Genomic DNA, 20091 nt, shown 5'->3' on the forward strand with positions numbered 1-20091 from the left:
AACCTTGACATTATAATATATATAAGCATGACATAACTGGGTTAATGCACAGTATCATAACAGAGAGAGGGGTGGGGTGTGTGTGTGTGTGTGTGTGTGTGTGGGGGGGGGGGGGGGGGGAGGGGGGGAGGGGTTGGGGTTTGGGAGGGGGGGGGGTAGCAGTACATCATGTTCAAATTGAGGCGAAAATGTAACGTTGAGCGCACCTTAATATAGAATTTTGCATAGGAGGGTCCGGCTACTGGGGTCAATATTTCACTTCACTAGAGAGATGGTATTAGCCCGGAATAATGCTGATTGTATAGTGCTGGTCCACTGAGATACCAGTCCCCGTAATGCAAGTGTCAACTTGCAACGTTCCTTTTGGTATGCTGGGTTAGAACCACCAACCTTTAGCTCACCAGGCAGAAGCTCTACACATTTTTGTTCAGGGGTATTTTGAGTTAACCAACTCAAAAGAAGCAAAAGGTCCATTTCTTCTGGTGACCCACGATGTACCCTATGATGAAGCTAAGGCTTACTCTTTTTGAAGTCCTCGTGTTTTCTCATGACCTCCCATGCACTCCGGTAGTTGCACAGCCTGTTTTGTCTGTTCGGGGCGTAGACGTTGTGGCGGTACTCCCCGGGGGCGCTGTAGGGGTCGTCGCAGAAATCCGTTATCTGGAAGTGAAAACGTCACTGGCTCAGTGTTTCAGGTTTATCAAAGCGTGTCTGTTTCATGGTGGAGAAAATAACGCTGACAGTGATACAGACAGGCATTGGACCATACTCGGATCGAAAACTGGTATTCAAATCTGGAATACATACATGCGGATCCTTAATCTACAAAGGGAGGCAACTCTACATAGCGATATCTTGCAAATGCAGGAGACAATGCCCTAGTGAATCATTAAACAGTTAAAACTGTATTACATGCTCAACAGACATTATTAGTGTATGACGTGGGGCATATAACACCCCGCGGGACCGGTTGTCAACGAATTTCCTTTTTGGACATTATGTTTGTCCGTTTATTCAAATTTTAAATATCTTCATCAGAATGACCAGCGTGACATTTTGACAGCGAGCTGACAACGTAAACACACCCAGAGTTATCGCCCTTGTATTACAATCTGATAAACTCGGTTAAGTTCGCTAAACTCTATTTGATATGTGTTCAGTTTTGAAATATTATAATCAAATCACTGTATTTGTAATGGTCAGAACCTATATCACGCTAAATGGAATTTATACTTTATCGGTCAGCAGGGTACGTGGGAGAATTTTCGCATTCAGTAACCAATCAGAAACGAGTATTTTAATGCAAGTTAAGATAAGTTTTATTTGTTCGTTTGGTGTTGTTTAACGCCACACCCAGCAATATTCCAGCTATATGACGGCGGTCTGTAAACACTCGTGTCTGGATCAGACAATCCAGTGATTGACATCATGAACATCGATCCACGCAATTGGGATACGATGACATGCCTCATCCAAGTCAACGAGCCTGACCACCGGATCCCGTTAGTCGCCCGACAAGCATCGCCGCCCTACTGCAAGCAACCTATGCTGAGGTAGGTACATAGGACACATACATTGAGTGAGTGAGTATGGTTTTACGCCGCTTTTAGCAACATTCCAGATATGGGGACACCAGAAATGGGCTTCACACATTGTACCCATGTCGGGAATCGAACCCGGGTCTTCGGCGTGATGAGCGAACGCTTTAACCACTATTCTACCCGACCGCGCCTGACACATACATTGATATAATATAACCTCTACTGACACGGTGCTTTGTATGACGAGGGTCGGTGGAGTAGTCCAGTGATGGAAAGCAATTGCTGGTTTGCCCCGCTGTGTTGTTGATGGAATGGTGCTAAAAGCGACACTAAACAATACTCACTTTCTCGCTGATCACTCATTCACTCACTCGCTCATTGTGGGTGTTGTTTATGAAGTTAATAAAAGCCTCTCATCCGATAAATACAGTATTTTACATACGATATGTCTGCATACGTTGTTACATGTCGAAGTGATTACTAGTACAGTAAAGTACGGTTATAACGAACTCAAAGGGACTACTAATTTTAGTTCGTTATAACCGAAGTTGGTTATAAGCATATATACAGCATAACTAGAGCAAATAGTCGGGACCAAAAAGTAAGTTCCTTATATCCGTCAGTTCGTTATAAGCGTGTTCGTTATAACCGTAGTTTACTGTATATGTTTCTGAAAGGGTTTGTTTTATTAAAAAAAACTTTCCTATCATTCTGGCTTCTGTGGTCTGGTGAATAGAGCGTCTGCCTGAGAGCCTTCAATTCCTAGCCGCGTCATACCAAACACACACATGTGCATGCACGTCGCTATATAAGTGCACTAAACTTGAACACTCCGTCAAACCAATTTCCACCTCAGCTGCTTCAACTCAGGATAAACGCATCAGACAACATGCGCGGGCACATGCTGACAGAGGACTGACATGACAGCGGCCTAACTTCCGGTGGTCTGTTGACACAGTTCATCTGACACATGCGTCACGTGACACATGCATTAACTGCGTAGGTGACATGTGCCACAGAGTCAGTCAACCGGAAACTGGCAGGACGCTTCCTTGTTTCCTATATACCAAAGGGATTAATTCCAATGAAACCATCATTCTACTATTAATATTTTATCTTATGCGAATTTTTACGAGTTTCCCAAATAAGGAGACGTTAGATTGCCAATAAATTATCCTGCACACAAAACGAAATTGATGGGTGGGTTGGCTTTTATTTTATGTTTAACATGTTTTGTGTGTTTGTTTGTTGTAAAACGCCGCACTCAGCAATATTCAAGCTATATGACAGCGGTCTGTCAATAATCGAGTTACGACCAGGCAATCTAGTGATTGACATCGTGAGCATCGATCTGCACAATTGGGAAACGATGACATGCATCAACCAAGTCAGCGAGCCTGACCACCCGATTCCGTTAGTCGCCTTTTACGACAAGCCTAGTCTCCTACTCTCACAGCAAGCATGGGTTGCAGAAGACATATTCTCTAACCGGATCTTTACGGGTGTGTTGAACAAGTAAACACATGTGAGTAAACACTTTTGTATTTATAGGAGTCCGTGTGTATAGGAGTTGCTTTATTCACTTCTTCAGTTAGTATATAGGTTTCAGCCCCATGCTGGGGGCACGGGTGGCCCAGTCGTCTAAGGTTACGTCCCCTGGACACGCCAGACACCTATGATTGTGGCTTCGAATCCCGGTTCACCCCGATTATGTTTCTAGGTTTGTCTGCACTATACCCGTGCTCGTGGGTTTCATCGAAGTGGTTAACGTCTGAGACCTGCATCACTTCGGGCTTTCCTCCCACATTAAGCTGACACGCCGTGATATAACTGGAATACTGTTAAAAGCGGCGTTAAATCGAACTCACTCACTCACTCACTAGCACCATGCTCGACATTTAGAATAACAGTTCGCCACAGCGACACAATTTTATGGCAAGAACGAGGGGTTTTGTAATGGTTAACGTTTGAGCTTTCATCCAACATGGCTTAAATCCAAGATTCGTGTGATTATGAGGGTTTATCAGCACCTGTGTTCGTGGGTTTCACCAATATGGAACCCACCCACGAACTGTGTCACATGGGTTTTCTTTTGACTCCTAAAAAGGACATTCTCCCGTTGTCGTCCTCAAATGAACAAGTAAAAAGGGTCAAAATTAACCAAAGCGCGACAATGTGTTAATACGGCAACGCGATATTTTGACCATTTGTCGCATTGTCGCGATGTCGCGCTCTAGTTAGTGATGATACTCTTGGCTTGTTTGGGTGACAATGTCGCTTGTAGGATTCCATTATAATAGATTTCATCCTACCTTAAACTGACACGCCGCTACATAACCGACATACTTAAAGAGGCTTTAAAGTTACAGCACTTAAGCCATATTTACAAGCAGGCCTCTCTAACTTTACCTTCGCTGAAGGTCAGGTCAAGGTGAACTCGTTCGGTTACAAAACGTGTCCTTGTGCCAATCTGTTATCTAAATACATTCCACTCTTTGTTGTGATCCATCTTTCTCCAGCTTAATTTTATTACTTAAAACAACAAGCCCTGCATCATCCCCCGGTAGGTGATCCTCATTGGATTTGTCACCTGGTTTAGGGTGTCAAGATGCTTGATATACGCGAGGATGGTACACCAACATTATTATTTATATTAAGTTTTTTAAGACTTCACCGCTGAAGTGAAACACAAGCATTGTCCCACCCAATGTGTCACAGTTTACGTTGAGCTGGTTCGTGTCAATAGCCCTATATCATCAATCATATCATTTTATACAGAAATAACAGACATAAATTATTAAAATATGTGATTTTTTTCTATTTTGCTTGTACTTGTGCAGTGTTTATGGTGAAAGCATGCCTCATTTGTCTCGTCAGCGTGTGTCGAAAAAAACACTATACATGACACATGACAAATTGAGCTTTTTTAAAAGCATATTACAAAGTAAAAATGAAATGTTGTGGGCGGTAAATCACTGGCATGCTGGAATATATATACATATTTTGCACAAAGCTGTCAACAGATGTTATTTCATCTTTGCTGGCCATGGGTTCGACCCATTTTAATATAACAAAGCCTTGTTGATATCACGTTCTTTATTGATTGTAACAACGTTCCTGGGCTACTCCTTGGTTCCTTATAGCGAGTGAGTGAGTTGGGTTTAATGTCGCTTTGAACAGTATTGCAGTTATATCACGGTGTATCAGTTTAATGTGGGATGAAAGCCCGAAGTGATGCAGGTCTCAGACGTTTACAACTTTGGTGAAACAAACTTGGAAACATAACTGGGGTAACAGGGATTCGACCCCATAATCATAGATTTCTGGTGTCCCCAAGGGACGCAACTCTGACGACTGGGCCACCCGTGCCTCTTCATGCAGGTTGAGAGGTAAAGAAGAGGCCTAGACATATGGTACTTGCTAGACATATGGTACTTGCGGCTGCCCCACTGGCGCTCGGCATTAAGGGGCTAAAACAAGGACAAGCTAGCTCAGAGTCAGTATACTGGGTCTGAGTGGAGTATTCATGTAACTGCGGCGTGGTATCTCAGTGGGCTAGCACTATAAGTCGGCATCAGTCCGGACTAGTACAGACAGACACACACACACACACACACACACACACACACACACACACACACACACGGAATCTTGAATAAGGACCAAGATGGCGGCTGTCACTCCCAGTCTATATGTATATATGCCAGTGTTCTGGCAATCAAAGACTTGACAAGCCATACTGGCATTTTCCAACGAAAGTAAGTAGAAAAAGAAGAAAGTAAAGAACACCAATTTTGAACATATGAGTAAAGTTAATCAGTTCTGTGATTGTCATGACATCAAATTCAAAATAGGTTCAGCTGTACACTTGATGGTTAAGTACAAGGGTGTTTTCGACATGTTTAATGTGAAAAATATAGCCATGTATTTGGTGCACTTGTCACAAGGGGAACATCTATTACGTGTGCATACTGAATATTTTATGCTGAATATCCTGACATAATATTGGTTGTCCGCGTCAGAAAAACACATTTATTTAAAGTTAATGTGCTAAATGTCAAACGTACGTCATCAGAATACGTTGTCATGTCTATCTAAATATCATGTTAAAGACGGGGTGCGGTACGCTTGGGTGAGGTGAGGTGAGGTGAGGTGAGGTGAGGTGATGTGGGATGAGGCGAGGTGAATGGCGTTTAAAGTCGCGTTCAACATACGGTAAAGTACGGTTATAACTAATTTTAGTTCGTTTTAACCGTAGTTCGTTATAAGCATATATACAGCATAACTACAGCAAATAGCCGGGACCGAAAAAGAAGTTCGTTATATCCGTCAGTTCGTTATAAGCGTGTTCGTTATAACCGTAGTTTACTGTAATTGCACTTACATCGCGACGTGCATGCGCCTGTGTGTTGCTGCCTATACCGGTACCGGCCACAGTATACCGACTCCGAGCTGAACCGTCCTTATTTTACCCCTAATACCGAGTGCCAGGCAGGGTAACAACAAGTACTATGTTTTAATGTCTTTTCATGTGCCGCGGCCGGGGATCAAAGTTACCATCGACTTTCCACACTCTATCCAATCGACCACGGAGACACCTACACGTGAAGTAATCCTGAACTTAAAATCTGCTTCTGGCTTTAAACCATTTCACCTTACCATCTTCTAGTATATATCATACATATGTCAACCCGTGAAGATTCGGGTTAGAATAGGTCTTCAGTAACCAATGCTTGGCTTGAAAGTCGACTGAGCTTGCCGAAAGAGGCGACTAAAATGATCGGGCGGTCATGTACGCTGACTTGGTTGATGCATGTCATCGATCCCAATTGCGTGGATCAATGTGCATGATGTCATTTACTGGATTGTCTGGTCTAGAATCGATAATTTACAGACCGTCGTCATTTTGCTGGAATATTGTTAAGCGCGGCGTTAAACAACAAACCAATATACATAAATATATCTCGCAACTATGAAATATATGGTGACACTTACGCTGTCTAGATACTGCATGAACATTATGGACGACACGCCCTGGTTGTGCTTCATTATGGGGTAGAACTTGCACCCATCTCCTGGTTGTCCGGTGTACATGTCAAATGGACACTCGCCTTTCGTGCGCTCGCTTCGCAGAACCCCTTCCACTTCCGTGGAACATCTGGAAAAGTAACATTGATAACTGTAATCACAGTTTGCGATATACATGTTTTGTACAAAGGATTACAACCGACGCTGTTGACAAATTCAATGTCGCCATGATTGGATTTGCAGAGTTGGGTCTCCTAGAAATGCAAGGATCCTCTGGTCGCGGGCAACCTGATTATGATTGCTAATGCATTTCTTCGGGTATAGCAATATATTCGCAATAACATGCATATGTATCAAACTTGCTGTCACACAAAACACTAATGAAACCACAGTTTACAAGTCGTATGCAAATTATTATGTCAATCGTTATATATCATGTGTGAGCCATCTTGCAAGACATCTGCTGATAAATAACAAAAAGAATATAATTAGAACAAATCAGAAGATATAAAGTCAGTTGTTTTAAATATTCACTCCCTGTTTCTTATTCTAGATGTTCTTTTTAAAGCCAATACTTGTAAATGAAGCATGTGACCATGAATTGTCAAGAATGTCGCACCACTGTATGCGTCGCTTTGTCAACCGCAATCCGCTGATCTTGAATGTCGAATCCCAGATTGATGAATGCCCACTTGTCATCTACTCCGTCATTTGTATTAAGTCATATCCAGTCCTGTCACTACAGTGTATTTCTTTACAACCTATATGTACTTAAAAAATAATGTATTAATCAAACATATGACCACATGTGTCTAGCATATTTGGCCATTGGAGGATCTGTCTAATTAAGCACTAAGTAATTAACTTACAACCTATATGTACATCATGTATTGTCATTGAGGAATATGTCTAATTAAGTAGGGGGTTATTAATTAACAACCTATATGTACATCATGTATTGTCATTGAGGAATATGTCTAATTAAGTATTGAGTAATCAATTTACAACCTATATGTACACCATGTATTGTCATTGGGGAATCTGCTTAATTAAGTATTAAGTAATTAATTTACAACCTATATGTACATCATGTATTGTCATTGAGGAATATGTCTAATTAAGTATTAAGTAATCAATTTACAACCTATATGTACACCATGTATTGTCATTGGGGAATCTGCTTAATTAAGTATTAAGTAATTAATTTAAAACCTATATGTACATCATGTATTGTCATTGAGGAATATGTCTAATTAAGTATTAAGTAATCAGTTTACAACCCAAGTGTTCATCATGTATTGTCATTGGGGAATCTGCTTAATTAAGTATTAAGTAATTAATTTACAACCTAAATGTTCATCATGTATTGTCATTGGGGGATCTGTTCAACTAAGTCATCATAAATAATAATTTACAACATATATGTACACAATGTATTGTCAAAAGGACAATAGAAAACGAAATGCCGTGCCTTTCACATGATATCGTTCGCGTCCTTTGAATTCTCCGAATGTTCATGCTTAGATAATGTCCAACGACAGGACAAACCCTGATAAAACTTCATCCATTTGAAGGCATGTAAACACACCTCAACTTCAGAGACCTCAAATCATCACTTTATATGACGTGACAAATTACAGCCACTTCATGATGGTTTGTGTTGTTCACGTGTAGCAGTTGAAGGAAGGATCCTTCACCTGAACACAATGGTCATGTCACTTGTCCATCAGAATCCTAAAGTTGGCCACTGACCTTCATGAGGGCGTGGCCATTATACTTTTTTTATATATCACATGAGGTATGCCTAGTCGTCTCCTTAGGTAACGTGTGTACGACAAATATACTTCGGCAGATAGCCTAGTGTGTAAAGCGTTCGCTCGACACACCGAAGGTCCAGTTTCGCTTCCCAACATAGTTGCAGCTTGATGTCATGTGTAATAAGGTCAACAAAGTCAAAACTCAAAATGTTTTCCCGTCAGAACGCTTTATACATAGGGTGGGAAAATAACCCGATAATTAACTAAAACATTGATGGAAAGGCATGAGATTATTTTGGAATTTCGAATTTTCAGTTTATACAGTTTTGTCAAAAGATAAAAAATACTTAATCGAAAACCTAAGTAAACACAAGCATATTTTAATTTTCAAAGATTAAGAGAACCTTGGTACAAAAAAACAATACATTTCCACATGAAAGAACAACATCAAGCGTGGTAAATGTGACAACAGGGATGTTGCTTTGCTCCTTTTCTTCCCTCAGTGACACAAGAGATCGTCCTATTTACATGAGCCACACCTCACATTAATGTCATAAGTTGTATGTCATTGTGTTTTGTGTGCACATCATTTTTGTTTACTCTTCCTTAAATGACGGAAAACAATACAGTAAAACAGACATAGCTCTTCTTAATTTTGGTCTCCATACATGAACAGAGAATTTTCACCCACACAAATATCTAAACATTTTTTTAAAACCTAAACATGTCCATAAACAAAACGAGTTGAGAATAAAAAACATGTTCAGAAAATCCGGATTCACGATTGGCATATTCTTTTTCCAAGAACGTGACCTTTTATATTTGCTCTGAGATTATGTATGCAGCAAAGAGACAGAAGACAATAGAAGTGTATTAACAAAGGATTTCAAGTTAGAACATGTCATGTCAATATTACCACTTTACCGTCAGCTAGCATGTTCTTTTATTCATCATTAACCAACAAAATATATTCAGAGAAACCAATATTTAATTTCATGATTATGTTTGGACTGACAGTTATTATCAAAATATGAATATATGATTAAGCACTTAGATTTTAGCTTCAGACTTAAAATTCTGATCTGACTATCACATGAATGTTTTTCCAATGATGTACTTTTCTCAACGTCCTTTTTTACTGAAACACTGTTCAAAGCGTCCTTAAACCCAACTAGCTCACTCCCTCACCAATGCTCTTCAAGAATTTGAGCACCAACTGATACGAGTGCAGATCTTAGGAATGCCAATTTCATTTTATTTGTACATTCGCCATATTTACTAGAACATGTTTAAGACAAAATCGAGTTGCTGATTTCGAGAATGAGAGAATTGTTTTCAGAAACCAGCTCTGTATGAACTCATACCACTAAGCACCAGTTGGTATTGATATTTCATACAGAAAATGGTTGGGTTTAGGGCGGCTTTAAACAGCAGATGTATATTAGTATATACCACGGCTTAATCTGGAAGCACATGATCACTGGTTATTGTGGAAATCTGGGAATCGAAGCCGCGACCATAGGATTCTCGCACGTCCATGGTACGCAACTCTTCACAGCGAGATTAGCGGCGCTTTAGATAACCTGGCCCTGACCCATTTCATATCCTTTACGAGTAAATATGAACTCAACAATCTTTAGTCGTATACAATACCAAGATATACAACTCAGCATTAATTGATAGCTATATTCTGAGCGTGGGACCTGAATGTGCGTGATTAGCTGCTTGGATCTGGAGAATTTTCAGCCTTATTTAAAGTTAATGAAAGTAAGTTGACAATGAAATACTCCAACTGCTGCCATCTCAGTACGTACATACTTCCCTTCAATTGAATGTTGAGCACTTTAATGTAGTTTAATGTGCCGTCCTGTTATACATACTCATTGACTATCGCGTGACTTTATGTTCGTGGTTACGTTGAGCGGTTGACATAAAATTTATGAAAGAGCCATACGATGATACGCCATAGGATAATTATTTGGTTTGTTGTTTTACGCCGCCCTCAGCAATATTCCAGCTATATGACGGCGGTCCATTGGATTATCAAAAGGGGCCCTATTATCATTATCAGTTACATGATGAAAAAATATAATCATAATGTAATTGTTGCTTGTTTTACTACATGTACATCCTTATATAAGACAAGAGCCTGAGTCTCACCTGACTGGCTCCCACTTGCCGGCATGTCTGTAGAAGGGTGTATCTTGCGGATCAATGGGATACTCATCAAACAATCCCCACCGTAGATGTGCCCACTCATGGACCAAAGTCTTCTCTGAAAATAGAATCACGGTCTATATAAAGAAAATCACGTAGAAGACATATCGATGCATGGTGTTTTAAATGAGTTGACTTTTGATAAATTACAATAACTAAGAAGATGACTTCCTTTCAGAGAAGCATTACGGGAATTTCTGTTTGTTTTTTTTTGTTGTTTAACGCCGCACTCAGTAATATTCCAACTATAGGACGGCGGGCGCTCAATGATAGCGTCCGGGCCAAAAAATCAAATAATTGACATTATGAGCATCGATTTCTGCAATTGGGATACGATGACATGCATCAACCAAGTCGGCTTGCCTGACCATCCGATCCCGTTAGTCGCCTAAAGCATAGTCACCTTTTACGGCAAACATGGGTTGCTGAAGACTTATTCTCCACCCGAATCTTCACGCGTCGTTTACGGGAATGTGTGAGTGAGTATTTTCAATGTTCAAGGATTATAACAGTGTGTAACATCAAAAAAAAAAGGCTTCATACGTTCACCCATGTGGAAAAGTCAAACCCGGGATTTGGATATGAGTGAGTGAGTGAGTTGGGTTTAACGCCACTTTTAACATTATTCCAGTTATATCACGGTGTGTCAGCTTAATGTGGGAGGAAATCCCGAAGTAATGCAGGCCTCAGACGTTTACCACTTCGGTGAAACCCACAAGCACGGGTATGGTGCTGACAAACCTAGAAACATAATCGGGGTGAACCTGGATTCGAACCCACAATCATAGGTTTCTGGCGTGTCCAGGAGAAGCGACTCTGCACAGCGAATCGCGGCGCCTTAGACGACTGGGCCACCCGTGCCCCCTTTGGATATGAAGTGCTAGCGTTTTAACAAGCAGACTACTTCTGCACCATGTGTACTCAGCTTAAGTCAAAACATCAGCGCTAGAAAACGATCAGTCTCGGTCATCTGCCGCAACAAATTCCATTGGTCGAACCAAAGATCACTGAAAATTCGGATGACACCAGGTGTTCACGAATAGGCTAAGCGTATCCTATAAGATGTAAGTGTAAGCGTTTTGTTTTTGTTTTGTTTTGTTTTATTTGTCTAACACTGCACCCTGGAATATTCTTGAATTAAGATTCGATATATAAACAAGCGAATCTGGACCAGACAATTTTCAATCATGTCATCAAGTATCGTGAGCAATGATCTACTTCAACAAAAGCATCAAGTATGACCACCGATCAATTACAGTGCGTGCAAGTAAATAAGGAGGTGTGAAAACTCCACGTGAAGGTCATAGAATGTGGCTGCACTGGGGCGGATCTATCGGGTGGGGGTGGGGAAGGAGGTGTCAGGAGGTTCGACCCCCCTTACCCCCACGCCCGCCAAATACACACAAGCACGCTCGCACGCAAGCACGTGCACGCGCACAAATACCTTTACGAAAAGCGATATTTGTGATTTATTCAGTATGGCATTAATACATTGAGCGAACGTGCGATTTAGTAAATTTTCGTTAAAATTACTCTTCTTTGCCACAGCTATGTTGGCTCCCATAGGGCCCGTCATCATGGGCAAGTAATATTTAGTTGATTGACAAATAATCTTTGAATCGTATTCTTGCCCCGAACATGCATTTCATAACCTAAATAGCATGTTGCACGTGCAAAGGCTCAGGAAAATATTGCACGTGCACCCCGAAGGGCGTCTCAGAGTGTTCTCACAGTTGAGAACAGTGTTCTTGAATATCTGATGAAGACGATTATAAAAGCAATTAAAAAAAAATTATTATGTTGCTCGACAATGAGATAGACCACGAGGTGATCAGTCATAAGGTCCTCGTGATTCAACCTACATGTTCACTAAAGTTTTCAAGTGAATTGTAAGTTAAAGTTTGCTCCGGGAACATATGTATTTACTCATGTCAAAATAAAAGTCACATTTAAGACGATCATGACAATGAAACAGTATGCAGACATTGTCATGAATTGTAGACTCGTGTGGTCTCTCTGTCACATATTGTTGTTTACGACGTGTCAGATGCCAATATAGCAATAAAACTTGGAAACATGATCATTTTAATCCAAGCTTACATATACGTCTGTAATGAAATCGGCTGTTTATGTCAGGTTTATTTGAGGAACTACAGACACTTTAATGTTGCGTTGAAGATTACTCAACTTATATCGCGACGTCCATGCACGTGTGTATGTGTGTGTGCTTGTAGCGTGTTTGCTTGTTGTTTAACGCCACACATTGTCAATATTCCGGCTATATGACGGCGGTCTGTAAATAATCGAGTCTGGACCAGACAATCCAGTGATTGACATCATGAGCATCGATCCAAGCAAATTGGATAACATGCAACCACTAAGTCAGCGAGCCTGACCACCCGATCCCGTTACTCGCCTTTTACGACGAGCACAGTCGCTTTTTACCGCAAGCATGGGTTGCTGAAGACCTATTCTACTCCGGATCTTCTATAAGGCCGATTGTAATGTGTTAACCAACTGAAATACCATACCGCAGTTTAACTCAGACACAATATGCTGACCCCGAGGCGTTTGACGCAGCCTGGGATCGAACCACCGTCCTTCCGCTCTCCGGGCAAACGTTCTATCCACACGACCACGGAGGCTGTCTATTAAATTGATGATCAATGGAGGATATTTGACAGAATTAGTCTCAAAGATTAGCAGGCTAAATGACAATAGATAAACTTTATCGTAAATATTTGATTGAACGACAGTTTTGTTCTAAAAGCTTGTGTAAAAACCGGTTATTATATGATGTGGGTAGGTTGAGTGGGAAGCTGTAAAAAAAGCACATTCAATTTCTCAACTGGTAGTAGAATTAGCACTTGACCTAAAGCGCGCTTTTGAAAAACTTTACAATGTATTATGAATAAAAAAATCTCTGCTAAAGGCAGAGTCTATTGTACCATTCCGACTGTATCATGAACATGTGTTTATGAATTACTATCAAATAGTGATGATACCAGGTTTTCGCGAAAAGGTGAGCCTATCCTGCCCCACCGGTGGCACAAGTCACAAACACATGCAAAAGCATGTCAATTGTTCACAGATGGAAAGACAGTATTGCCAAAAACAAGTTATACCATCTTTCCAAAATGTGGCTCCATCAGACAGGAACGGTTGGTAAGTGGTTAAAGAGTTCACTCGTAAATTCGAAAGTACTTTTTCGATTCCTCACTTTTAATTCGAAAAGAAAATGTGCCCCAAATGAAAAGTAGTAGAACATACTTGTTCGTGTACATATTTGACAATTTACAACCCCTTCACATAATGTAATGAAATCCGCCAAGAGAAAGTGACTTTATGTTATCTATTTAACCGTGACTACTCTTTAATAAGTCTCCTTCATAAGTATAAGTAATAAAAACAATAATGCTGAATATGCACTCCTCTGAAATCAGACAGAAAACGGGAAAGGCGTTATCCGCGTAAAACTGGTTCCATTGTTGGTCCGCACAGCGAAGCGATTTTAGCCGTTCACTCATTTGGGTGGATCGCAGCCCAGTCAAATATCCGGTCAATAACGTTGAAGTACATGTATATGACACAACTCTGTTGTGATCTCCTTACCAGGTAGTCCCCATTTGAGTGTGACCTCATCGTCCAGGAGGTAGTTTGGGGTCAAATGGATGTACAACCCCGCCTCTCCACACGTCGCGTACTGTTTAACATACGGGGCTTCGCCGTAGGCTGGGTTGGCTTTGTCAATGATTATTTGCGCATGGTGGACGTCAGCATCCGTGGCGCTCTCATAGTGAGGAAGGGTTGTCCAATTCTGGGGAATCACTACCACAAAGTCTCGGAAGTATATCTGGTTCTTCGTTGCCCTGAACAAGGATTGTGACGTGACTGTTAGATATTGCTGAAAAAGAAGATAATTTCATAATAAAAAAATGAATTCAAGTTTCAGAATTATAGAAAATATTGTTAGACACATATTGTTACGGGAATTACAAGTTAAAGTGAGTGAGCGAGAACGATTTTACCCACTTTTAGCAATATATCACCAGAAAATGGACTTCACACATGTAGGGAAACCAGGACCTTCGGCGTGATGAGAGATTTTGTAACCACAAGGCTACCTCTCCGAGTTAGAGAAGGTCCACCGGAACTTATGCTGATTGTAAAAGGCAACCAAATAGAGATCTGAACATTAAATCTGTATAGGAGTAGACCCAAAGTCTTTCGTGACAAATGATCTCAACCCAACACTCCACCCTTGAGAATTGGGAAATGTATTGGATATCAAAATGAGGTGAATGAATGTAGATTATTACACTATTTTTTCCTCACTTGCGTCATATCAGCGAATGTGCAATTACTTAATACTTATGAACTACTAAGGGATTTCTGTAAGAGACTGCGGGGACTGCTTCAAGACATGCTCTTTTCACAAGCATTCTTTTCAGGATATCCGGGTTCAACGGGCTTTTTTTGCTCTTTTGTAAATACTGGGGTAAACTTATCCCCATCTAAATATCCGGTTCCTAAATACCACTAATAGTGGCCCAGTGGTCATCTAAAACAAGAATTATATCTGTGTTGTGCTAGCATTAGGTTGTACACCAGTGCTCACACGGGGGCGTTTTAAACATTACTCCGAGTCTGACCTTCATGTCTGAAGTACATCCATTTGGCACAAGATCAAGATGTACTATCAAATTATACCGTATGTCAAATAATGACATCTGAGAAATATGAAAAGTTGTCTAATGTTGGTAATAAGTAGCTCATCAAAATGACAAGGAATTGACAAATCATAATTATCATGAGTCTATAACCTTGAGGGCAACTGAAGGTAAACCAGTTCATCAAAGTCACTAAGGAAACATTGTTCCTTAGTCAAGGGTAAACCGAAATGATTCAACAAGCATTCGTTGCTTCAAGGTGGCATCGAATGATCATGGTCACCTAGGATATGTTGTCCCACTGTGTTTGATGCACAGGGCCTAGTTCCTCTAGCATGGTTGGGAGCTGATGAAGGCAAGAAGACGCCTTCTTTGCTCATGAAACATCTGGGGTATCTGCTGGTCATATTAGCAGAATAGTGTTCTGCTAGTGCAGTGCAATTTGTGGACTCGTACATTAAACTGTTTGAAAACCAACGTCGACCGCTGTTAAGTGCTAAAGGGAACCCGATATGAGCCAGTGTCAAGGTTGCTGTGACCCATCAATGTGTAATATCCTTCTGTCAACCACACCGTCACTGATCTTCCACCATACGGGTCAGTATGGAGGAGGACCGCCTCCGTGGTCTAGTGGTAGAGCGTCCGCCTCGAGAGCGGAAGGTCCGGGGTTCGATCCCCAGCAGCGTCATACCAAAAGACGTTAAAAGGTAGTACTTGTTGTTACCCTGTCTGGCGCTCGGCATTAAGGAGCTAAAACAAGCACTGGTCCGCACGGAGTCAGTATACTGTGTCTGAGTGGGGTATTCATGCTAAACTGCGGCATGGTATCTCAGTGAGCTAGCACTAATAAATCGGCATCAGTCCGGACTAGTACAAGCAGCCACACAAACACACACACGTACATGCACGTCGCTATATAAGTGCAATACTCTTGGACGCGACGTTAAACCCCATTTCACTTCACCTCATTCTGGCGGACATTGGCATTGGTGTTACGTTCAGTGACACGTCTACAACATGACCGCGACTGTCACGAAGGGTAAGTTGAATCTGGATTCGTCAGATATTACACCGCACATCGTATTGTCCCAGTGCCTACATTGCCTACACCATTGGCGTCAGGTTGACATGTGGCGATTAGTCAAACGGGGGATCAGACGAGGCTGTGGAACTGTTTGATCAGGAACCCCTAACGCCAGTAACTCTGAGCGGGGGCTTTCATTAGCTGTTGGATCACGATTCCGTAGAACCTGAAACCTGTTCCAACATCAGCTTATCACAGGCTGTTGCACATTAAGTGTACCGGCTAATACGTTGAGTTGAGACAAGTTGCCCTCAAACGTTCTATATGTTGCGGACGTCGCATTGTTAATTGAACATCAAACGATGATCAAATAGTACAATGAATGCGTGCGTGCGTGCGTGCGTGCGTGCGTGTGTGTGTGTGGCTGCTTGTACCGGTGTAAGTTTTATAGTGCTGTCACTATGCCATCCCGCACTTCAACATGGATACCCCAATTAGACACAGCATACTGACTTCGAGCCGCCCAGTACTTGTTTTAGCCCCTTAATGCCTTCATGTAACTTGAATATTACTGGGAGCGGCGTTAAATAACAAACCAATAAATAATGTATTCCCAGTTGTGTCTTGGCTCGATCAAAAAGGAAAGGTGTTCAATGAAAACAATTTGAAAAGCCCTACCTCACTCCACAATTTTGGGGGAAATGTCCCGATAAATATTCATACTTTTATACAACTATAGGCGTCCGCTTGTTATAAGGCTATCACTCAGTATCCTTGTGCTCCTGGGCCCACTTGCACAAAGCGATCTTAGCGCTAAGACTACTGTAAGCCTATGTTAAAGTATGGGATTTACGATCATCTTAGCGCTAAGACTATTGTAAGCCTATGTTAAAGTATGGGATTTACGATCATCTTAGCGCTAAGACTATTGTAAGCCTATGTTAAAGTATGGGATTTACGATCATCTTAGCACTAAGATCGCTTTGTGCAAGTGGGCCCTGGGGTCCTTCGAGCGATTCCGTCCTGCGTCAGAATGGTTTGTCTGCCAACATTAAGCCTGTCACTCAGGTATGCAAGTCAAATCACCCAGATTGTCAGATGGGCTGTATTCTTGGCAACAAATTGGCGGGTACATTCCAAATGTCAGTCAAAAGATTGGGAGGCACCGAGAACTATATGGGGAGTCGGACAACTTGGTACTTGGGATGCTAGCGTGACATTTTAAAAGCGAGGTCCGCATGTTTGACATGTTTTTCCTGAATCTTATCAATCAGGTTTGGGACAAAAGGGACATAAAATTGAATGATAATAATGATTTCATTGGATTTATCAAAAAGGACAAGATCAGGTTTGTTGGCATGGATTCCTGTCTACGGACCTATTCCAAAGATTTTTTCATGTCGCTCTCCATATATTCTGGTTCGTACCAAGGGATGAACCTCTGTGTCAAAACCACAAGCATGGCGAAGAATGATCGAGCCACTCAATGTCGCTTAAGATACTGAGTGTGTGCCAAAGCTGGCCATCCACTGACAATGTGTTGGACAGTCTCATTAAATGTATTGCACAATGGACATGTCTTATTTACATTTTGATGCAAAATCACACAATGACCGCTTCGTGTGGGAAGTGACTGGTCCTGAGCAGCAAACAGAAAGCCTTCTGTTTCACTTTTCAGGCAAGCCGACTTCATCCAAGCGAAGGACTCTGCAGGGTTACTGATCTTTTCAACACAATTCACATAAACGCGATGCAGTAGTCGTTCAGATAGCCTCTCCTTGAAAAGCTGAGTCTAGCCCGATTTGATGTGGCACTTCACTTGGCTGACACTCATTTCTGTACCATCCAGCAGTACAGAACCTTCAACAAAATCAACATTGAGATTATGTCCCATATCCTTGCTCGTTTAGGAAAACTTCGGAATGCCTTGTTTTCATCATGTCTCAACATGCTTCACAAGAGACAAATAAAGGTTACAAAAGTGCCCAATACAATTCGGTCATCAAGAGCATCATCACGAATCAAACTACGCCCTCCCATTATAATTGGTAAATATATGCGATTGAGGGAAGAGCGGGGGTGCCTGGATCTATTGTCTGACATGATTTAAAAATTCTATTTTTAATTGTTGTTATGTATAAATGAAATTAAAAAAAAAACGTTTGAGAATAAGAATGCAAGGGCGAGGACGTGCGAGGTGTGACGGTGATGGATCTTACATCAGACACGTGCTTTAACATCAACAGCGGGAATATAAATATGACACGACTGTCAATCAGTTGTTCATGACTGACACAAAATGAATGATAGCAGTTGTGTGTCAAATATACTGAAATTGTTTCTTATACCAAGAGGGATATTCCTGACTCACGTTTTGACGTAATCAGGGACTATTTGCGACACAAAAGATATCCAGCCTTCCAGAAAACGCAATTCGTTTCTCAGGTGTTTTGACAAACCAAATATACATGTTATCAATCATGTTTTGATATATTGTATTTGAACAAAATCATGTGACCTTTGAAGTATTCGATTATTAACCCTGTCAAACAAACGTGCATGTACTTTGGTGACTGGTAATTTATTATAGAGTGTGATGAGCCGGTGACTAAGATCATATAATCCTGAGACACTAGTATATAGAAGTCATTACTTTCTCGAATTTTCGACTGTTTCTCGTTTTTTGTCGTAATTTCAAATTTTTTTTCTCGTTATATGGGCTTTAATACTGAGAAAACATTCGAAATGTCATTTTTTTTAAACATGAAATTGAAATAACGAGAAAATAATCGACATTAAGAAAACATAATCGAATTAACGAGAAACAAACCTTGATAAAAAATAATAAATTATTGACAAAAACGAGACATTTCGACTTAAAAATATAAATTATGCTAATGTAGCAGGGCGTTGTGTCATTCTACAGATGACATTCTTACTTCTTTGGTTATGTCTTTGGGTTAACTTCGTTGGTCATGTGGACAAGGCGTCCGATTCGGGTCAGAAGGTCCGTGGTTCGAATCCCATCACGGGACATTTTTATGGCCGCTACATTTGCGCCCAACGTGGGACTGAGCACGTTCATATTAAATTTGAGCAAAATAAGCCTCAGTACCCTACTGAGGGTACCCTACATAATATTCGTGGAAGTACTTTTTCACCGATGTAACTTAATAAAAACTGGGGCACAGATAATTTGAAGTTTCTCCTTGCTGGCTGGTTACACTCCATTACAACTCATTCTACTTTTAAGTTAACATTTGTTATTATCCATTCTCTTTAAGGAGAAATATTTAATAGTAGTTATTGATCCACCACAAGAATACCTGCTGTAATTACATATAACAAAACTGGATATAACACAAAATAATACATAAATATTGAAAATATTACATGGGCTGTGGCTTTTAAGATTGTTTAAAAAAACTGGACATGCAAGAAGGTTTGTGTAAATGAAATACGCAATTTATATGTGTGAAACAGCGACCGGAAAAAATTCACCCCCCTGTTAAAAGGTTCCGAATCCGTTAACGTATCTTCAAAATTCCAACTCAAATAAAACTAGATTTATCAATAGATTACACACCCAGCACCGTTGCTGCGTACTTGCAGGATGTTTTTATACTCCACAACAATTACTACATTAGTTTTAAGGAGAATATTTTATTTCATGACGTCAAGTTTACTCACGTTTACTTCTAACATGACAGAGAACGTTGTTTCATGTTTCGTCTTATGACATATAAATATGTATTGAGAGTAACACAGACACGCCCACATTCATAATACATTAGTAATACAATATGACCTCGGGAACACGTGGCGGATCGCGTCATGAACTGACAACACTAAAT

At 40.8% G+C, this 20091-nt stretch overlaps 1 protein-coding gene across 1 annotated transcript in view; it reads right to left on the reverse strand.

The window, feature by feature from the left end:
* The window catches only part of LOC139445906 (calcium-activated chloride channel regulator 1-like), a 37784-nt gene that overhangs the window by 8686 nt on the left and 9007 nt on the right, over window positions 1-20091 (reverse strand). Inside the window, exons 2-5 of the mRNA XM_071227163.1 lie at window positions 14156-14447; window positions 10487-10601; window positions 6537-6699; window positions 522-660 (exon numbers count right to left, since the gene is read on the reverse strand). Of these exons, the coding sequence (XP_071083264.1) occupies window positions 522-660; window positions 6537-6699; window positions 10487-10601; window positions 14156-14447 (709 nt within the window). The remainder of the gene's footprint in view (window positions 1-521; window positions 661-6536; window positions 6700-10486; window positions 10602-14155; window positions 14448-20091) is intronic.

Source organism: Haliotis cracherodii, unplaced genomic scaffold (genome assembly GCF_022045235.1).
Source record: "Haliotis cracherodii isolate W230 unplaced genomic scaffold, xgHalCrac1.p SCAF_6, whole genome shotgun sequence".
Classification (NCBI taxonomy): Eukaryota; Metazoa; Mollusca; class Gastropoda; order Lepetellida; family Haliotidae; genus Haliotis; species Haliotis cracherodii.